The 22,320-nt window shown below is 42.1% G+C and overlaps 1 protein-coding gene across 1 annotated transcript; it reads right to left on the bottom strand.

The window, feature by feature from the left end:
- Nucleotides 1–333: 333 nt before the first annotated feature.
- LOC111949471 (transcriptional adapter 2-alpha) lies at nt 334–11,634 on the bottom strand. Its single transcript, XM_023966687.2, has 15 exons — nt 11,263–11,634; nt 10,188–10,294; nt 10,010–10,069; nt 9,779–9,870; nt 7,832–7,989; nt 7,202–7,290; nt 6,803–6,875; nt 6,610–6,673; nt 4,700–4,743; nt 3,276–3,386; nt 2,649–2,720; nt 2,254–2,386; nt 1,753–1,796; nt 1,299–1,378; nt 334–959 (listed from the first exon to the last, which is right to left on the bottom strand). The coding sequence occupies exons 1-15, from the start codon at nt 11,285–11,287 to the stop codon at nt 774–776; spliced, it is 1,338 nt and encodes a 445-aa protein (XP_023822455.1). The 5' UTR covers nt 11,288–11,634; the 3' UTR covers nt 334–773.
- Between the last annotated feature and the right edge of the window lie 10,686 nt (nt 11,635–22,320).

Genomic DNA, 22,320 nt, shown 5'->3' with positions numbered 1-22,320 from the left:
ATTCATGTAACATCTCAAAGTAAGAGCGCTGATACGAGGATCAGTTTCGCATTTTACATCTTAAAGAATAAGATTACATGGATGGGGGAGGGGATCTGAAACGCTTTATGTATACGACCCCCAGACCCACTCCTGGCAGAGAAGGAATCAAATCAGAGATGGAGCCCATTGTCAAACTGGGAGTCTGGGAGAGGTGTCACTAACAGGACCTGCTTACATAAAGCAACTCAGCACTGATGCTATGATGGAAAGTTGGTTATCATGTAATAGCATTAATAAACAGGTAACTATTATTACACAATAATAAGTAAAATACTACACCATATACTGTAATACTTCTTACATAAAACATTTTATTACAGGAGAAATAAATACACTGTCATTTTCTTATCTGCTGCTGTGTCACTGACAATAAAGTACTGTACAAATAGGAAGGTATGTCAGTTTGGTTAGAAGTTAGAACATATACAAGGCAAGACTGATGCAAAATGTAGGACCTGAAGTTGATGACAAATGTAGAGACACGATAGGAAAACAAACATTCAAACAAAGGAGGGCCATTAAAACTTAGTTCTCACAGCACGTGACAACATCATTTCACCAAAACAACATGAGTATAAAATGTATCAGTTAGTGTCCAGTCCAGCCATGATCCCTGCTGGAACAGTCCTGACTCTGGATGGGTCCCAAATTGCACCCGGCTCTGGTCAAAAGTAGTGCACTATATAGGGAAAATGGTCCCATTTAGGACACACCCTGTCTCTCAGGCTGGCCTAGGCCTTGTTGATGTAGCCCTCCTTGATCAGGAAGTCGTAGATCTTGCGTGTCTTGTTGACGTCGATCTTGATGAGTGCCCGGGCCTGTGCCAGCCGTAGACCACCCTGCCGCCTGCACTCGTTCAGTAGAGCCTGCTTGTACTCCAGGTAGGCACCTGGCACCAGACGCACCACCTGGCACAACTGCAGACAGCCACAGGACAGAGACACCATGTTACATCAACACAATACCAGTCACCATGACCCCAACTCGCTGTTTATGACTGCGTCCCAAATTCCACTGTATTCCCCAACCCTGTTCCTGGAGAGCTAATMTAATGTTGATTTTTGCACCAACCCTAATCTAGCTGGCCAATAAGGTGAATCAGGTTAGTCACAACTCGGGTTAGAGTGTACTACTAAAAGTAGTGCACTATGTAGGGAATTCATGTACTTACCTGGTGGGGCTGAGAGCCTTACATCCATAGAGATCCTAGAATTCATATGTAATAGAATGGATTTCATATGCAATTCTATTTGTACCTCTTTCTCCCTGTCGTTGAGCTTCTCTGTCCCTGGCAGGCCAGTCAGGTTGAGAGGAGGGGCGCATCTCCTGCCTGTTGCTGTGGAACAATTAATCACACACATTTAAACAGACGTAAAACCTGACTGTTCTGTTGTTTTAAATGACAAACTGACAGGTTGATGAATCCAGGTAATCCGTTTTGTTGGAAAATAAAGACAAATATTTACAATAGGCAAATTAGTGTGAATGGATGGAAATGACAGAGTCTACATAGATGTGTCCTACTTGTGCACTGGAGGTTACAGAATGACAACTGAAAAATAAAGCTAGAGACAAAAACACATATCGGTCCTGTTTGTCYAGCATATTTCTGAATGAGCATCTCTGAGAATGCATTAACGTGACTCCACCTGTTGCCATGACAAGAAAAGTCGGAGAGAAGGGAGGGAGTGGGAGATGAAGAGTCCTTACCTGATGTGGTGATGGTGGTGACAACAGGAGTGATACCAGCGTCACTGTGAAGTGAGATAATAGCGTCACTACAAGCAGCACACACACACACACACACACAATTCTCACTCTCTGGGATCCTCGTCCACAGAGAGAATGAATCATCACACACACTAGCAGTTTTGTTCTTTTTCTTCATGAAGAATAATTAGCAGAACTTGGAGAATACCCAAGAGCTGAGCTTAAGATAAACAAGAATAGCTCTACATAAAAAAATAAACAATCAAGCACTACTTGTTGCCATTAGAGCCAAGCACACAGTAATAAACTACAGAGTAGGTGGGTGGTATCTCAGTTATAGTCCGGTGCTAGCACCCCTAATTCAACTAGTCAACTTATCAAGCCCTTGATTAGTGGAATCAGGTGGGCTAGTGTTTGACTTGAACATGAATGTACAACCACAGGGTCCAGAGGAATGGACAAGAGTAAGGAGGAAGGACAAGAGTAAGGAGGAAGGATTACATGGCAGCCTGTTTGCTGAGCCACTGCTGGCAGGCCCGTCCGTCCTGAATGTACTGCAGCACATCAACTAGCATGGTCCTCTTCCTCCGCTCATCCTCCCTCACCTGCTTCACACGCTCATACACCTTGGCACCTGCAGGGGGACACAGAGGAGGTAGGGGGTTACTGGGGCAGTCAGTCAGCCCTGGGCCCTGGCTGACACAAGGGAGTTACTAATGAGGCTCTGTCCCAAAATGCATAATTTCCCTACAAATTGTACTAGTTTTTAGAGCTGTATGGGCCCTGGTCAAAAGTAGTGCAATAAATAGGGAATAGGGTGCCATTTGGGATACAACATCTGAGGGGGACTGTCTGGCAGTAGGGGTGATGGGGTTAGATGGGTAGACTGGACTCACTGCAAAAAGACTGGATGCCTGCTCTCCTGTACTCCTGTAGCCTGCCGATCTCTCTCCTCAGCTCAAACTCCACTGAAAGACAAGGAGGACGAGGTCAATGAGGCCTGTCCACACTTACCGGTCTCTACTGCAGACAGGCGGACAGACAGACAGGCGGACGAACAGAAAGGCAGACAGAGAGTGAGAAACTCTTTACCCCTCAGATCTGTGCTTCCCAACATCAGAGCTGATCAGACCAGAGTTGTAGCCCAGGCAGGCTCTACAGCTGTTCTCTCTGACACAACAATGGAGTAGCGCCATGCTATTCTGAAGCCCCAGCACTTTAATCAGAACAAGATGACGTCTCATCCCCAGACACAAACAGAAATGCACAGACACACGCCTCTCACTCAAAGGGAGTTCACACATCCAGTCATGCTGCGTAAGGACAGGAGATAATCTGACAGGCTCATTACCACGCCGTTGACCTTAGTGTTACCCACAATATTAAACACAGGGGAACACTGCATGTGCGACTGCTCTCTGTGTAGACCGGAGGTGGAGGGGTTGGAAGAAACAATTCTATTGGTGTTAACATCAAAATGTCTACTGTGTGTGCATGTACAATATCATAATGTTAAAACTCACATGCATGACTCTCTATGAACTTGTCGTGTTCGATGGGGCCCACCACCCTGGCAAAACGTCTCATAGCATCATACAGATCCTGTACCTCCTTAGGGTAGCGACGCTCTAGAACTGGAAGACAAAAACACAATGGTCATGTGATATGTAGCTGTTATTGTAGAGCAGGGCTGCCCAACCCTCTTCCTGGAGATCTACTGTCCTGTAGGTTCAGTCCAACCCTCTTCCTGGAGATCTACTGTCCTGTAGCTTCAGGCTAACCCTCTTCCTGGAGATCTACTGTCCTGTAGCTTCAGGCTAACCCTCTTCCTGGAGATCTACTGTCCTGTAGCTTCAGTTTAAACCTCTTCCTGGAGACCTACCGTCCTGTAGGTTCAGTTTAAACCTGTTCCTGGAGATCTACCGTCCTGTAGGTTCAGTCTAACCCTCTTCTTGGAGATCTACCGTTCTGAGATCTACCGTCCTGTAGGTTCAGTGTCTGTCAGTGTCGCACATCTGTGTGTCTTCAAGCTGGCAGCTGAGTTCCTCATTGATTTGGAGGCCGTACAGTGATAGGAACGTGTAGATAGCAGCAACACACACACACAAGTAGAGTCAATGTCCTGCTGAGCGAAGTCAAAGATTTGAAACACTCCATAACAGGAATGGGCTGGTGGTCCTGAGTTACTGATGTCTATAAGGAGAGTGAGACTGTTGGTCAAACTGCCTGGAGCAACAGCATGATCAGACCAGGCACGACACTGAGTCACCCAGGCTTGGAAACGGCTTCTATTACCGTGACACACACACTTTGACAGTCTCCATGACAACCAGGCTGCAGCTCCACGGCAACTCTGGGTTCTCTTGTCTTGAAAGAGTAGAGATAAGAGGAGAGAGGGGGAGGTGGTGGGCGGTAGTGACTGGATGCTGGTAAATAATAAATAAAACATAAGGGTGTCCTCTTCCACCCATAAAACTACAGCCAATTTCCCAGGGCATGACCTGGAGATAGCACTGCACTGGGCAGTAAAGGAAAAAGAGGACTGATTGGATACATCTATTCAGGGAGTCTCTTGCCTTCCCATCTCCCATGAATAAAAAGTGGGACATGAACATTGATTATATTACCAAGCTAGATGAAACGCTGCCCATGGAGAGGGGATCAATAAGAGCTCATAAAGCTCCAATGCAGTTGGTCATTAGACCTGCAGTGTTCATTTCATAGGCATCTATTCATAGTGGAGCAATAATTATGCTGTGGCACTCTGGCACACGTCGCACTGGTCTCAGCATCCATCGTAAATAAGAGCACTGGCAGTGCCTCCGGGGTCACAGGTTACTGTTGATCATTATTGCAACCATGGATACATAATGCATATTCAGTCTGGGTGTTATATTAATGCCTGGTCTCCTGCAACCCAGCTCTAATCTGTTAGGAGAAAACTTACTCTGGAACTTCCGCAGGTTGATCAGTCCATGGTCCCGGATTATCCTGGAAGACACACAACATTAAGACACCAAAGCCAAAAATATGGACACCGTCCATTGGTAAATACCAGCAAACTCTCAGGCTGGTAGAGTGAGTGAAAACAGCAGTGGGTTTAGACTGACATTAATTGAATGAGTGATGGTACCCTATAGCTGTTGAACCTGAACCACATAGCTTGAAGTTGTGATTGTGATATAGAACAGCTTTGCAACAAGTAGCCTTCCTGTGATGTTAAACAGGACCTGACAGTGAGGCCTACTGCGTCTGTGAACTCTGTGGCCTGCAGGTCACTGCCTTGGACCTTTGCCATTAGACCACTCCCAAGTGGCGCAGCGGTCTAACATGCTGACCAGACCGGTCGCGTATGCGAGCGTCGCAAAATAAATGTAGAAATACATATTATTCAATTATTGCGCGCGCCAACGAGCGTCTGCGTTGCCAAGGGCTAAAATAGAAGTCATTCCTATTTCTGACGCAGATCGCGCTGCAAGTCCTGCCTCTCCCATCTCCTCGTTTATAGAAGCAGGTACCCACGTGCCATCTTCTTGGTTATTGGTTATACCCACGTGGGTGATTGAAAGACTAAATGTTTTGCAGGTTGTCGTGGTAATACTATGAATGTGTAGATGCCAATCACCATATAAGTTCAAAGATGAAAAAGCCTGGAAGGAGGAGAGATGACTAGAAATGATTCGGTTGGCTGTTTTATGTGTGGATTAATTGTTGGAGTAGAGGACCTTGTGCATTTCAGTTAAAATAAGAACTCAATGTTTATATCCCAGGACAAATTAGCTAGCAACAGCAAGCTAGCTAAATAGGACAAATTAGCTAGCAAGTGCAAGCTAACTAGCTAAATTGCCATACATGTTTAATTATTTTCTACCTGTCCCCAAATTAATGTCATTGGTTCAGAGTTTGTTTTGATATTTTAACCTGCATGTCGCGATCGCGTTTGGTGTAGGGGGGCAAAATAAATGTATGCACGATAGCACACGCGCGCAGCCGGTTTGGGTTCCGTGTAAGGCATTGCATCTCAGTGCTAGAGGCGTCACTACAGACCCTGGTTCAATTCAACCAGCCGTGATTGAGTCCCATAGGGCAGCGCCCAATTGGCCCAGCGTCGTCCAGGTTAGGGTTTAGCTGGGGTAGGCTGTCATTGTAAATAAGAATTTGTTATTAACTGACTTGCCTAGTTAAATAAAGGTTAAATAAAATAAAAATGTCACAAGCTGGGGGTGGGCAGCTTGAGGGGCAGTGGGGAGGCTAGCAGTGTTTGCATCCCAAATGGCACCCTATATAGTGCACTACTTTTGACCAGGGCCCACCAAAAGTAATGCACTATGTAGGGAATAGGATGTCATTTGGGACACAAACATACATGCATGGTCCTGGGAGCTCTGGCCAGCTAACATGCCATTCCACAGTGTTAGGGGAGCAGCAACTCGTTAAGTCTGATTTAATGATGGATGTATTACCACATGAATGGACTGACCACCGTGGCCAAGACCAGTACTGACACACACTGAACGGGGCAGTGGACGGAATGTGACAATCCATGAACATCTCAAATTCATCTAAAAAGGCGGCCAGGTCAAACAATACTCAAATTTGAGTTGTGTAATGTTTAAGCCTTTCAGCATTAAAAGCAACCAGTGATTCTGAACCAGTGCTTATCTTAACAGGCTAGTGTAGAGTGTTATGTTACTTGTGTAGGTATCACATTTCTGATTTTGGAAACCAATTCAAATGTTATTGTGGCAACATTTGCAGAGTATTACAGGCATATGATGAAGGGCAAAGCTTCTAAGCATTTTGAGCTGAATAAGTCCATTACATCTTTATAGTTAAATGCAAAACATTTCAACTTACTTCTTTCTTCTTCCTCTCTCCTTTAACCTTGAATGGTATATGTCAACAACAGCAATCTTCAGCGCTAGAAAGAACCAGACAAATATGTCAGACAAGGAAGTGATGATATTAAAAAACAGTACATGTACAATAAACATAAGCGGGGTTGGACTTTTCTCTCAATTCAAATACAATGATAGCACTTTCAACTCACCATGTAGTATGTCTGAGTCATCATCCACAAAATCAATGTCTTTCAGATCCCACTCAGCATAGTTGTCAAATTCCTAGACAGGATGACAAATAGCAGGAGACAATCACAGAGGTACAAGGAGATGAGTCAGAGTTCAATAAGACTGCAGTGAGGCGGCCATCAGGAGAACTAATATCTTCATTCATGCATGTGTGGCAAGGGTTCTGTCTTGGTGATCTTTAAGTACTTCCTTTGATTCCAATCATAATATGCCAGGAGTATGAGAACATACTCATTACGACATGGGGATATGTTCTTTGAACATGCAGAACAGAAAAATGGAATGTCTATGTCCGACTACGGCTCGTGAGATTGGAACTACTAAAGCCATGGACGCTTTAAGACCCTAGTTCCTCTCACCTCCATGAAGTCTGCTCTGGCAGGCATGTATCCAGCCATGTCTCGAGACAACAGGGAGTCAAAGGTGGGCCTGGGGGGGTCGTCAGTGGCTGGGAGGAAAACCAACAGAGTATTTTACCTAGTGATCTGAAAAGTCCCTCATGACAGTACAGTAATCAAGTTATTACTGTGTAAGAAAGAAAGCATAAAMGAAGAACGATGTAGTTGCATATCAGATAATAAATGAAAAAAGCCATGTATTCCTCCCTGCCTTTATCAGCTGGATATCAAATCAAATGTGTGCTGAATACAACAGGTGTAGGTAGACCTTACCGTGAAACGCTTACTTACATGGCCTTAACCAACAATGCATTTCAAGAAATAGAGTTAAGAAAATATTTACTAAATAAACTAAAGTGAAAAAATTAAAAGTTACACAAAATAACAATAATGAGGCTATAAACAAGGGGTACCAGTACCGAGTCAATGTGCGGGGGTACAGGTTAGTCGAGGTCATACACAAAATCCTATCCTAAATTGTATTTGTTGTATGGCTTCAGAATTATACTATAACTTGTGTGACAAACAAACTCTCCTTATTACTATGAAAGGAGAAATCCAGAGGAGTAGGTGTGTTGTGTGTATACTGACGTTTGAAGGGAATGGCTGTGTCTGCAGTACGGGCCTCCTCTATCTGTCTGAGGTTGAGCAGGGTGGAGGAGAACAGGGGATTGTTGATGAAGTTCTTCATGTAGTGGGCCTCACACTCCTCCTTGTTTTTGGTGCGCATCTGATACGCCACATCCTGCCTGTGCAGAGTCAAACAGGAAAGTGACAGTTATGTTTTTGTTATCAACTTGAACATGTTTATATTGATATTGGCAGACAGTACAAGTGAGGGATGCTACGAAACAAATCACAGACTGCAAATGGCACCTAGTCTGCAAGTTTGTAATACAGTTGAAGTAGGAAGTTTACATACACTTAGACTGGAGTCATTAAAACTCATTTTTCAACCACTCCACAAATGTCTTGTTAACAAACTATAGTTTTGGCAAGTCGGTTAGGACATCTACTTTGTGCATGAACAATGTAATTTTTCCAACAATTGTTCACAGACAGATTTTTTCACTTATAATTCACTTTATCACAATTCTAGTGGGTCAGAAGTTATCATACACTAAGTTGACTGTGCCTTTAAACAGCTTGGAAAATTCCAGAAATATAGTCATGGCTTTAGAAGCTTCTGATAGGCTAATTGATATCATTTGAGTCAATGGAGTGTACCTGGGGATGTATTTCAAGGCCTACCTTCAACTCAGTGCCTCTTGCTTGACATCATGGAAAAATCAAAGAAAACAGCCAAGACTTCAGAAAAACAATTGTAGACCTCCACAAGTCTGGTTCATCCTTGGGAGCAATCCAAACCCTTGAAAGTACACGTTCATCTGTACAAACAATAGTACGCAAGTATAAACACCATGGAACCACGCAGCCGTCATGCCGCTCAGGAAGGAGACGCGTTCTGTCTCCTAGAGAGGAACGTACTTTAGTGCGAAAAGTGCAAATAAATCCCAGAACACCAGCAAAGGACCCTGTGAAGATGCTGGAGGAAACAGGTACAAAAGTATCTATATCCACAGTAAAATAAGTCCTATATCGACATAACCTGAAAGGCCGCTCAGCAAGGAAGAAAAACACTGCTCCAAAACCGCCATAAAAAAGCCAGACTACGGTTTGGAACTGCACATGGGGACAAAGATCGTACTTTTTGGAGAAATGTCCTCTGGTCTGATGAAACAAAAATAGAACTGTTTGGCCATAATGACCATCGTTATGTTTGGAGGAAAAAAGGGGAGGCTTGCAAGCCAAAGAACACCATCCAAACCGGTGAAGCATGGGGGTGGCAGCATCATGTTGTGGGGGTGCTTTGCTGCAGGAGGGACTGGTGCACTTCACAAAATAGATGGCACCATGAGGCAGGAAAATTATGCGGATATATTGAAGCAACATCTCAAGACATCAGTCAGGAAGTTAAAGCTTGGTCGCAAATGGGCCTTCCAAATGGACAATGACCCCAAGCATACTTCCAAAGTTGTGGCAAAATGGCTTAAGGACAATAAAGTCAAGGTATTGGAGTAGCCATCACAAATCCCTGACCTCAATCCCATAGTAAATTTGTGGGCAGAACTGAAAAAGCGTGTGAGAGCAAAGAGGCCTACAAACCTGACTTAGTTACACCAGCTCTGTCAGGAGGAATGGGCCAAGATTCACGCAATTTATTGTGGGAAGCTTGTGGAAGGCTACCTGAAACATTTGACCCAAGTTAAACAATTTAAAGGCAATGCTACCAAATACTAATTGAGTGCATGTACATTTCTGAKCCACTGGGAATGTGATGAAAGAAATAAAAGCTGAAATAAATCATTCTCTCAAGTGATCCTAACTGACCTAAGACAGGGAATTTTTACTAGGATTAAGTGTCAGGAATTGTTACAAACTGAGTTTAAATGTATTTGGCTAAGGTGTATGTAAACTTCCGAATTCAACTGTATATGACACTTGAGCGAGAGAGTCAGAGAGTGTGTGTTTACTTACCAGTTCCCAAAGCCACAGTCCATGACTGCTTCCAGAAGGGCCATCTCCTCCTGTGCTGTCCAGCTAGGTTCTAGCACAGGGAAGTCTGATGTCTGTGTGAGGGAGGAGGCATGGTATTGAGCATGATCACAATAGTTTGCCAGAAGCATACTTTTGGTAAATAATGGATAACTGAAGAGTCAATATTATATATGTTAATCAGAATGGACAGCACAATTACCAATGTCTTACCATGATTTCATACTTGTGATTACTCTCATGTTTCTTGAACTCAAACCCTCTGGTAAAACACTGAAACATATTTGGATAAAACAATTCAAGTGTCAGTAGTGATGCAAAGTTATCAGGCTAGGCAAAATGTATCAACAGTTTTATGCGCATGCCCGAGGAGGCAATGTACACCCCTCACCTGGAGACAGAGAAGGAAAGGTGAGGGTCCACACTCTGCACATTTTATATAGGGTTCCACCAGGTTAGATGAGCAACCTCGACATGGGGGCTTGTCAGAAGGGTCATCTGAAAGACATAAATCGGCATCCACGCGCATGAAGGCGTAACAACTAGCTAGGTAACCTGAAAAATGTCCTCAGTGTATGCTGCCAGCGTCGGGCCATTGAGGGCACAGGGAAGAAACCACAAACTATGTTGTGTGTGCCCTGAGACGAAGAAAGTCAGGGATGTTTGCATCATTGAGAAGGGTGAAGAAAGTTGGACAGATCTCATCGAGGCACATAAAGATTGTATTTAGGCGTTTAGATTCAAGATTTAATATAACTCCATATAATAAGTGTGTGTCGTTGGTGGCCGGCTGTCCGGAAGGAGACCTGGGATATTCCTCGTTTGTATTTATACTGCAACCTGAATGGAAGATGTGATCGCTGCAAGGACGATGTTCCACTGAGAGAAATGTGTTGGCTTAATGCTCAGATTTTCTGAATTATGTGAATCTTGTTCTCCTTATTAGAATTAAATGCATGTCCTATGAATAATAATTTTAAAAAAGGGTAATCTGAAAATAAGTCAGCGTTATGTCGCAAAACTTGCCAGTTGTAAGAATACGTACAGACTTTAGATACTGTAAATCCTCTGTTAAAATGTGTTATTGTTCAGATTTAAAGCCAGCATCATACATTTAGCAGTAGCTAACAACACATTTAACGTTAGCTAGATAATGTAGCTAGCTAGGTACTTCAAGTCGAAAGCTAGGAGACAATTAAGTGATGGATTAGTTAGCTGGTTGAATGGATCAGCTACATGAAAGAAAATTATACATATAGTTTAGCTAGCTAAATGGCTAACTCTAAGCTAATTGTTAGAAATCTCGCTAGCTGAGCTGCGTTGCCTTCTACCTAGCTAACGTTAGCTAGCTATGTAGCACGACGAGCCGAGCAATAAGCTAGTTAGATGGATACCGATATTTCGTGCAAACTATTTAAGCCATGTTTGTACGCTGTTTTTAACTGTGCATTTGAGTCAACACTTACTTCCAAAAGATGCCAAGTGGTCCATAAGATCAACCAAACAGCTGAAGCCTTGATTTGTTGTTTGTTGCCAATGTGTATTGCTTCGCGTTAGACTAAGCGTGTCTGAAAACGCAGCGTTGGCGCAACTTTGTTGATTCTACACATGGAACACACCTACACTGTTTTGAGAAAAATGGTACGCAGCGTCATCTTGATATGTGTGCAACAAAACGTCAACATTCATCTTCTGCTACCATTTCTGTAAAGCCGTCTACGGATACAATTTTATGCATTTGTTCGATAAATCCGAACGCGCTGCAAGTTGATGTAACGTTACTTTTGATGTACCAATACGCAAACACTGTCGGTATGACCGAGGGGATAATATGGCTAGATCAATGCACAGCATTCGCGCAAATGCTGCACCGTTCATGCRCAAAATAAAAACATTTTGAAGGCTAACTCATGTATCTGCAACCAGAGTGGGACTACCAGGGTCATTAGTGTTATGCTGTGCCTTTGTCGCCAGGAAATAATACATCTTATTTCGTGTAAAATATAAAGTTACATGTCCTTTGAAATAAAAATACAAAGATATGGATCTCAAAGGGAATTTTATGCATTTTGACCATTTTGTTTTCAGTGGATGTTGGCGTTTTTGACATGTCCCCGGTTGCTAATTCATCAACGATAAATATAAGCAATTAAATAATAAAATATTCCAAATATTTATTCATTATTTTATAGTCCTACTTAAAATATCTGTCACCAATATGTTTTTCTCTCATTATTATTGTATTTATAGTTTTTTTCCTGTGTGTCCCTGATTTCACTTTCCACCCTGTTAGTTTGCAGTAATAGTCCTTTAAAAAACAGCCCCTTCCCACAATGATATCACATTCAGGAAGTGTCAATTATTTTTGGGGTGAAAAAACAACAGTGCATACCTAAGTAAGTATCAACACCCGGTTTTAATCTATATTTTAATGTTTCATGATGTTAGTCAGTATGTCTCACTCTTAAATTTCCACCCTGGTAGGCTACATTAGATGAACATGTTATAAATGTTTAATTTCAAAATATTTACATTTTTTATTTGACCTTTATTTAACTAGGCAAAATATGTTTGACATAAAAGTTACAATTCTCTTCAAGTGTTCCCCATTATGTTAGCTGGATCTTGATCACTCACAGTGCTATGGCTAACTTAGCCTCCAAATTTCCATCCTGTTAAGTTGGAGTCAACCTGTGGTAAATTAAATTGATTGGACATGGTCTATATAAGGTCCCGTAGTTGGCAGTGCATGTCAGAGAAAAAACCCAGCAATGTGGTCAAAGGACGAGGCACAGATCTGGGGAAGGGTACTAAAAACATGTCTGCAACATTGAAGGTCCCCCAGAACACAGAGGCCTCCATCATTTTTAAATGGAAGAAGTTTGGAACCACCAACACTCTTCCTAGAGCTGGCTGCCTGGACAAACTGAGCATTCGGGGTAGAAGGGCCTTGGTCAGGGAGGTGACCAAGGACCTGATGGTCACTCTGAAAGAGCTCCAGAGTTCCTCTGTGGAGATGGGAGAACCATCTCTGCAGCACTCCACCAATCAGGCCTTTATGGTAGAGTGGCCAGATGGATGCCACTCCTCTGTAAAAGGCACACGACAGCCCGCTTGGAGTTTGCCAAAAGGCACCTAAAAGGCGCTGAGACCATGAGAAACAAGATTCTCTGGTCTGATGAAACAAAGATTGAACTCTTTGGCCTGAATGCCAAGCGTCATGTCTGGAGGAAACCTGGCACCATCCCTACGGTGAAGTGTGGTGGCAGCATCATGCTGTGGGGATGTTTTGCAGACGACACAACATTAGTAGGCTTGATTACCAACAATTACGAGACAGCCTACAGGGAGGAAGTGAGGGCTTTCGGAGTGTGGTGTCAGGAAAATAACCTCTCACTCAACGTCAACAAAACAAAGGAGATGATCGTGGACTACAGGAAACAGCAGAGGGAGCACCCCCCTATCCACATCGACGGGACAGCAGTGGAGAAGGTGGAAAGTTAAGTCCCTCGGCGTACACATCACTGACAAACTGAAATGGTCTACCCACACAGACAGTGTGGTGAAGAAGGCGCAACAGCGCCTCTTCAACCTAGGCTGAAGAAATTTGGCTTGTCACCTAAAAACCTCACAAACTTTAACCGATACACAATTGAGAGCATCCTGTCGGGTTGTATCACTGCCTGGTACTGCACCACCCACAACCGAGGGTGGTGTGGTCTGCACAACACATCACCGGGGGCAAACTACCTGCCCTCCAGGACACCTACAGCACCCGATGTCACGGGAAGGTCAAAAAGATCATCAAGGACAACAACCACCCGAGCCACTGCCTGTTCACCCCACTACCATCCAGAAGGCGAGGTCAGTATAGGTTCATTAAAGCTGGGACCGAGAGCTGAAAAACAGCTTCTACCTCAAGGCAATCAGACTGTTAAACAGCCATCACTAGCACAAAGAGGCTGCTGCCTACATACAGACTTGAAATCATTGGCCACTTTAATAAATGGAACACTAGTCACTTTAATAATGCCACTTTAATAATGTTTACATATCTTTTATTACTCATCTCATATGTATATACTGTATTCTATACCATCTATTGCGTCTTAGCCTATGCCGCTCTGTTATTGCTCATCCATATTTATATATTCTTATTCCATTCCTTATTCCATTAGGTATTTGTTGTGGAATTGTTCGATATTGCTGCACTAGAAGCACAAACATTTCGCTGCACTCGCAATAACATCTGCTAACCATGTGTATGTGACCAATAGCATTTGATTTTATTTGATTTTTTTCAGCGGCAGGTACTGGGAAACTAGTCAGGATCGAGGGAAAGATTAACAGAGCAAAGTTCAGAGGGATCCTTGCTGAAAACCTGCTCCAGAGTGCTCAGGACCTAAGACTGGGGTGAAGGTTCCCCTTCCAACAGGACAACGACCCTAAGCACAGTCACAACAACGCAGGAGTGGCTTTGGGACAAGTCTCTGAATGTCCTTGAGTGGCCCAGCCAGAGCCCAGACTTGAACCCGATTGAACATTTCTGGAGAGACCCGGAAATAGCTGTGTAGCGATGCTCACCATCCAACCTGACAGCTTGAGAGGATCTGCAGAGGAGAATGGGAGAAACTCCCCAAATACAGGTGTGCCAAGCTTGTAGCATCATACCCAGGAAGACTCGAGGCTGCAATCACTGCCAAAGGTGCTTCAAAAAAGTACTGAGTTTGAATACTAATGTAAATGTCATTTCAGTTTTTTTTTAAATACATTTGCAAACATTTCTAAAACATCTGTTTTTGCTTTGTCATTATGGGGTATTGTGTGTAGATTGAGGGAAAAAAACGATTTAATCAATTTTAGAATAAGGCTGTAACCTAACAAAATGTGGAAAAAGTCAAGGGGTCGGGATACTTTCCAAGTGCACTGTATGCACCTAACAGGGTGGAACATACACCTATCAGGGTGGACATTTTGTCAGAAAAGATAGAAAAGGAATTACTTATGTAAATATGTATTTTCATTTAAATAATGCATTTATATTTTATGTACAGTATATTTAGATACATATTTGTTTCTAATTACACTAGGCCCATTTACATATTCTCAATATAGGGGGTGCTGTTTCAACGTTACCATTTATCGTTCCCAAATTAAACTGCCTCGTACTCAATTCTTGCTCGTACAATATGCATATTATTATTACTATTGGATAGAAAACACTCTAGTTTCTAAAACCGTTTGAATTATTTCTCTGAGTGAAACAGAACTCGTTTGGCAGCGAAATTCCTGACGGGTACTGCAAAATCTGAAAATGTTGACCCTGTTCTAGGATCAGTTTAAAACTCTGTATGTATCCTATGGGTCGACATGAACTGCACGGCGCCTTCCCTGGGTTCAGTAACCAATGAGAATTGGAATGGAGTTTCTAGGCAGATCTCAGACCTTATAAAAGGCCATGGCATGGGGGGTGCAGTCTTTTCATTGTTCGTCATTGCGCAGAGCAGGACCTCAGCATGGCGTTCGGAAAAGCTCAAGTTATCGGCCTTAGATATATCCGTCTGTGATTTAATTCGATATAGGTGTTAAACATCATAACGAAGTTATTTTAAACCGAGTTATATCAGTTTATGCGAGTATATTGCGATTTTCGGAATTTCCTTAGTATTGCGTTTTGAAGATTTGGGCATGTCTGCGCCACATAGCTAACGTTAGCTGCTATTTCCAAAGTTGAAGAGGACGTTTTACAACCGGCAACGATTCTTTTGGACAAAGGACAACTTGCCCAAGATTCTGATGGAAGCTCGTCCAAAAGTAAGAGCTATTTATGATTAATTCGTATTTATGTGGAAAAATGTAAAAGGATTTGTCCGCATTAATTTCGTCACTGGTCTGGCTGTAACGCACACTGTATGTTCTAGTAACGTTAATTTAAAAAATCTAACACAGCACAAGCGGTTGCATTAATAACTAATGCATCTTTCATTTGCTGTCAAACCTGTATTTTTTAGTCAAGTTTACGATTATTTATCGATTAGATTAGGTGCCTCTCCAAGATGGCGCCGGCCAGAATGCCTGAAATGTTGCTACTGATCACATTGTATAACCAGATTTGTGCTGCTAAATATGCACATTTTCGAACAAAACCTATATGCATTGTGTAATATGATGTTACAGGACTGTCATCTGATGAAGTTTATCAGGTTAGTCAAATTATATATCTTTTGCTGGATTGTTACGATCGCTAACCTTTGCTGCTGGTAATGCGGTTGTGTTTCTGGCTATTGTGGTAAGCTAATATAATGCTATATTGTGTTTTCGCTGTAAAACACTTAAAAAATCTGACATATTGGCTGGATTCACAAGATGTTGGGCTTTCATTTGCTGTACGCTGTGTATTTTTCAGAAATTATTTATGATGAGTAATTAGGTATTTGACGTTGGTCTCTGTAATTATTCTGGCTGCATCGACGCTATTTCAGATTGCAGCTGCAATGTAGAACTGTGATTTATACCTGAAATATGCAAATTTTTCTACAAAACATATGCTATACAATAATATGTTAGACTGTCATCTGATGAAGTTATTTCTTGGTTAGTGACTATTTATATCTTTATTTGGTCGAAATTGTGATAGCTACCTATGCAGGAAAAAAATGGTGGGAAAAAAAGTTGTCATTTGCTATCGTGGTTAGCTAATAGATTTACATATTGTGTCTTCCCTGTAAAACATTTTAAAAATCAGAAATGATGGCTGGATTCACAAGATCTGTATCTTTCATCTGGTGTCTTGGACTTGTGATTTAATGATATTTAGATGCTAGTATTTACTTGTGGCGCTATGCTAGGCTATGCTAGTCAGCTTTTTTACTGATGTGGGTGCTCCCGGATCCGGGATGAGTACCAAGTAAAAGTTAAATGTGATATGTAATTGTATATATCACATTTAATTAGTAATTGTAATGTATAATTAGTAATTGTAATGTAATTAGCAACAATATGTGTGTATCACAGGCGGATGGTGGCACCTTAATTGGGGAGGACGGGCTCATAGTAATGGCTAGAACGGAATAATGGAATGGCATCGAACACATCAAACATGTTTTACATGTGGTTGATACCATTCCTTTCACTCTATTTCAGCCATTATTGTGAGCCCCCCTCCCCTCAGCAGCCTCCTTTGTGTGTGTGATGATATATATATATATATCACCATTTACATGATACATTTCTATTTTATGTACAGCATATTTAGATACATATTTGTTTCCAATTACATTACAATGACTAGGCATATATATATATCTGAGTCAGAGATATGGCATTTTCTTTGCAAGTCTGTCTAGAAGGCCAGCATCCCGTAGTTGCCTCTTCACTGTTGAGACTGGTGTTATGCGGGTACTATTTAATGAAGCTGCCAGTTGAGGACTTGTGAGGCATCTGTTTCTCTAACTAGACACTCTAATGTACTTGTCCTCTTGCTCAGTTGAGCACCGGGGCCTCCCACTCCTCTTTCTATTCTGGTTAGAGCCAGTTTGCGCTGTTCTGTGAAGGGAGTAGTACACAGTGTACGAGATCTTCAGTTTCTTGGTAATTTCTCACATGGAATAGCCTTCATTTCTCAGAACAAGAATAGACTGATGAGTTTCAGGGACAAAGTTCTTTGTTTCTGGCCATTTTGAGCCTGTAATCAAACACACAAATGCTGATGATCCAGATACTCAATTAGTCTAAAGAAGGCCAGTTTTATTGCTTCTTTAACTGTTGTTCTGCTTTTCAGCTGTGCTAACATAATTGCAAAAGGGTTTTCTAATGATCAATTAGCCTTTTAAAATGATAAACATGAATTAGCTAACACAACGTGCCATTAGAACACAGGAGTGATGGTTGCTGATAATGGGCCTCTGTACGCCTATGTGGATATTCCATAAAACATCTGCCGTTTCCAGCTACAATAGTCATTTACAACATAAACAATGTCTACACTGTATTTCTGATCAATTTGATGTTATTTTAATGGACAAAAAAAGTGCTTTTTTTCAAAAACAAGGACATTTCTAAGTGTCCCCAAACGGTAGTGTATATAAACTCAGGAAAAAATGAAACATCCCTTTTTCAGGACCCTGTCTTTCAAAGATAATTCGTAAAAATCCAAATAACTTCACAGATCTTCATTGTAAAGGGTTTAAACACTGTTTCCCATGCTTGTTCAATGAACCATAAACAATTAATGAACATGCACATGTGGAACGGTCGTTAAGGCACTAACAGCTTACAGATGGTAGGCAATTAAGGTCACAGTTATGAAAACATAGGACACTAAAGAGGCCTTTCTACTGACTCTGAAAAACACCAAAAGAAAAATGCCCAGGGTCCCTGCTCATCTGCGTCAACGTGCCTTAGGCATGCTGCAAGGAAGCATGAGGACTGCAGATGTGGCCAGGGCCAAAAATTGCAATGTCTGTACTGTGAGACGCCTAAGACAGCGCTACAGGGAGACAGGATGGACAGCTGATCGTCCTCGCAGCGGCAGACCATGTGTAACAACACCTGCACAGGATCTGTACATCCGAACATCACACCTGTGGGACAGGTACAGGATGTCAACAACAACTGCCAGAGTTATACCAGGAACGCACAATCCCTCCATCAGTGCTCAGACTGTTCACAATAGGCTGAGAGAGGCTGGACTGAGGGCTTGTAGGCCTGTTGTAAGGCAGGTCCTCACCAGACATCACCGGCAACAACGTTGCCTATGGGCACAAACCCACCGTCGCTGGACCAGACAGGACTGGCAAAAAGTGCTCTTCACTGACAAGTTGCGGTTTTGTCTCACCAGGGGTGATGGTCGGATTCGCGTTTATCGTCAAAGGAATGAGCGTTACACAGAGGCCTGTACTCTGGAGCGGGAATCGATTGGAGGTGGAGGGTCCGTCATGGTCTGGGGCAGTGTGTCACAGCATCATCGGACTGAGCTTGTCATTGCAGGCAATCTCAACGCTGTGCGTTACAGGGAAGACATCCTCCTCCCTCATGTGGTACCCTTCCTGCAGGCTTATCTGACATGACCCTCCAGCATGACAATGCCACCAGCCGTACTGCTCGTCTGTGGCGTGATTTCCTGCAAGACAGGATGTCAGTGTTCTGCCATTGCCAGCAAAGAGCTGGATCTCAATCCCATTGAGCACGTCTGGGACCTGTTGGATCGGAGGGTGAGGGCTAGGTCCATTCCCAGAAATGTCCGGGAACTTGCAGGTGCCTTGGTGGAAGAGTGGGGTAACATCTCACAGCGTGAACTGGCAAACCTGGTGCAGTCCATGAGGAGGAGATGCACTGCAGTAACTTACTGCAGCTGGTGGCACACCAGATACTAACTGTTTATTTTGATTTTGACACCCCCCTTGTTCAGGACAACATTATTCAATTTCTGTTAGTCACATGTCTTGGAACTTGCTTCAGTTTGTGTTCAGTTGTTGAATTTTTATGTTCATACAACTTATTTACAACAATGTTAAGTTTGCTGAAAATAACACAGTTGACAGTGGAGGAGCACGTTTCTTTTTTTTGCTATTATATAATATATATATATATATATATTATATATATATAACACACACACTTAACCGGTCAAAATTTTAGATACCTACCCATCAAAGTTTTTCTATATTCTTTACTGTTTCTTACTTGTAGAAAGTGAAAGTGATCAAACTATGAATAAACTCATATGGAATCATGTATCAAAACCAAAAAGGTGTTTGTCCACGATCGTTGCGTAAGAAGCTGACCAAAGCGCAGCGGTGGTTTGAATACATTCTCCTAAGTTTAATGAAGAACACTTAAACAAAAACAACAAAACGAATAAGACGAACGTGACCGCTATATAAACACTGTGCAAACATGCAACATAACATAGACAATAACCCACAACCCAAAACAGGATACCTAAATATGGTTCCCAATCAGAGACAACGCAAAACACCTGTCTCTGATTGAGAACCATATCAGGCCAAACACATAGAAATAGACAAACCAGACAAACAACATAGAATGCCCACTCAAATCACACCCTGACCAAACAAAACATAAAACATACAAAGCAAACTATGGTCAGGGCGTGACAGGTGTTAAACAATATATTTTATATTTGAGATTCTTCAAATAGCCACCTTTTTGCCTTGATGACAGCTTTGCACAGTCTTGGCATTCTCTCAACCAGCTTCATGTAGTCACCTGGAATGCATTTCAATTAACAGGTGTGTCTTGTTAAAAGTTAATTTGTGGAATTTCTTTCCTTCTTAATTCGTTCGACCCAATGAGTTGTGTTGTTACAAGAAAGGGGGGTATACAGAAGATAGCCTTATTTGGTAAAAGACCAAGCCCATATTATGGCAAGAACAGTTCAAGTAAGCAAAGAGAAACAACAGTACATCATTACTTTAAGACATGAAGGTCAGTCAATACGGAACATTTCAAGAACTTTGAAAGTTTCTTCAAGTGCAGTTGCAGAAACCATCAAGCGCTATGATGAAACTGGCTCTCATGAGGACCGCCACAGGAATGGAAGACCCAGAGTTACCTCTGCTGCAGAGGATAAGTTCATTAGAGTTACCAACCTCAGAAATTGCAACCAAAATAAATGCTTCACAGAGTTCAAGTGACAGACACATCTCAACATCAACTGTTCAGAGGAGATTGTGTGAATCAGGCCTTCATGGTCGAATTGCTGCAAAGAAACCACTACTAAAGGACACCAATAAGAAGAAGAGACTTGCTTGGGCCAAGAAACATGAGCAATGGACATTAGAACGGTGGAAATTTGTCCTTTCGTCTGAAGTCCAAATTGGAGATTTTTGATTCCAACCGCCGTGTCTTTGTAAGACGCAGTGTGGGTGAACGGATGGTCTCCGCATGTGTATTTCCCACCGTAAAGCATGGAGGAGGAGGTGTTATGGTGTGGGGGTGCTTTAATGGTGACACTATCAGTGATTTATTTAGAATTCAAGGCACACTTAACKAGCATGGCTACCACAGCWTTCTGCAAAGATATGCCATCCCATCTGGTTTGGGCTTAGTGGGACTATCATTGACATCAAGGCAAAGGGGGGCTACTTTGAAGAATCTCAAATATTAAATATATTTGTTTAACACTTTTTTGGTTACTACATGATTCCATATGTGTTATTTTATAGTTATGTCTTCACTATTATTATAAAACGTAGAAAATAGTAAAGATAAAGAAAAACCCTTGAATGAGTAGGTGTTCCAAAACTTTTGACAGGTAGTGCATATATCATTTATACATCCAAAAAATGGATGTAGCAACTACAGATTGCCCCCTTTTAAYTCTATCAAAGGTGTGCGAGTTTGAACATGTGTCCATTAGGACTATGGTTTGAGCAAAAAAAGCCCCACTTTTATTCCATTGGATGGGATCCGTACTGTTCAGCTGTTGCAAGCGCGCATTTTCACTGGCTGTCAACTGGTTTCAAAAACAATGATTTATAGGCAGCTTAAACTTCTTGAATTCAACCATTATCGGATTCAAATACACATTCAGATTTGTGAACAGCCATCCACAACAACCACAATCCGTAAGGCGCAAATAGCTAAATGAGAGAGCAGCAGTGTGATTCACACCAATGCGCTATGTAGATATCAATAATAAGTGCTATCCGTATCGCCGTAGACTACACTGTTGTCATCCTTACCTCCGAGCTTTTGTTCAAYTTGGATAATCTTTGGATGCCGACAGCAGTCGTACCATTGGAAGACATTGCTTGGACTGTAGCCTACAAAAGCCCATTCCTGCTATTCTCCCGCGACCCATCAAACATATTTGGAGTGTCATCATAGAGTTCTCTGATTTGTGGTCAGACTCGCTCAGGTGGAACCAATTTAAACGTGCGCCTTTTTTCAATGCTGATTTGAATGTCAATGAGAAAACAGAGAAGTGTCAAGATTGTTTTTGCAAACCTTTCGGAATTTAAAAGTAATCTAGTCTAGTTTTTCAAAAGTATCTGTAATCTGATTGCAATATTTTTGCTGGGAATGTACCGGATTACAGTTAACGTTTTCTTTTTTATCCCTTACATGTAACATCAAGGTCAAAGAAAGACCAACAATACAAATAAAAGGCTGACGAAAGAGATCAATAAACTTAAAGCCACGTTGGAGAAAGGAAAAATACAAGCGATTCCAACGCATTAATGGTAATTCCAAATCTCCTCGTTGAAAAGTGAATGCCATGCTGAAACATCCTCCTGTCCATCCAACCATTAGAAGAACCTGTTTCTGTATGATATGTCGGATTAAGGAATAAAGACAGACACCAATGTTAAATTCAATAGCCTTGTTAAGCATTGTACAAATCCCTACGCGTGGAGTCTGGGGAACAGTCCAACTAGTCGATTACCTATCAACTAGACTCCGTAACATCATCCTTTTCAATAGAAAGTGCAAACATAACGGCATAACATTGAGTTCTTAACAGTCAAGTCATAACAATTGAAAAGCATGACATTTTC

The sequence above is a fragment of the Salvelinus sp. IW2-2015 genome, linkage group LG22 (assembly GCF_002910315.2).
Source record: "Salvelinus sp. IW2-2015 linkage group LG22, ASM291031v2, whole genome shotgun sequence".
Taxonomy (NCBI): domain Eukaryota; kingdom Metazoa; phylum Chordata; class Actinopteri; order Salmoniformes; family Salmonidae; genus Salvelinus; species Salvelinus sp. IW2-2015.
Note: the sequence above shows the minus strand (reverse complement) of the source record. Positions and strands in the feature narration are given on the sequence as shown.

Coding starts and splice junctions, on each gene's coding strand:
- LOC111949471 (XM_023966687.2), bottom strand. CDS start 11,287: ATGGACCACTTGGCATCTTTTGGAA. Junction 1,379..1,752: donor CACCACCATCACCACATCAG/GTAAGGACTCTT, acceptor ATTGTTCCACAG/CAACAGGCAGGAGATGCGCC. Junction 960..1,298: donor TCAACGACAGGGAGAAAGAG/GTACAAATAGAA, acceptor GGCTGTCTGCAG/TTGTGCCAGGTGGTGCGTCT.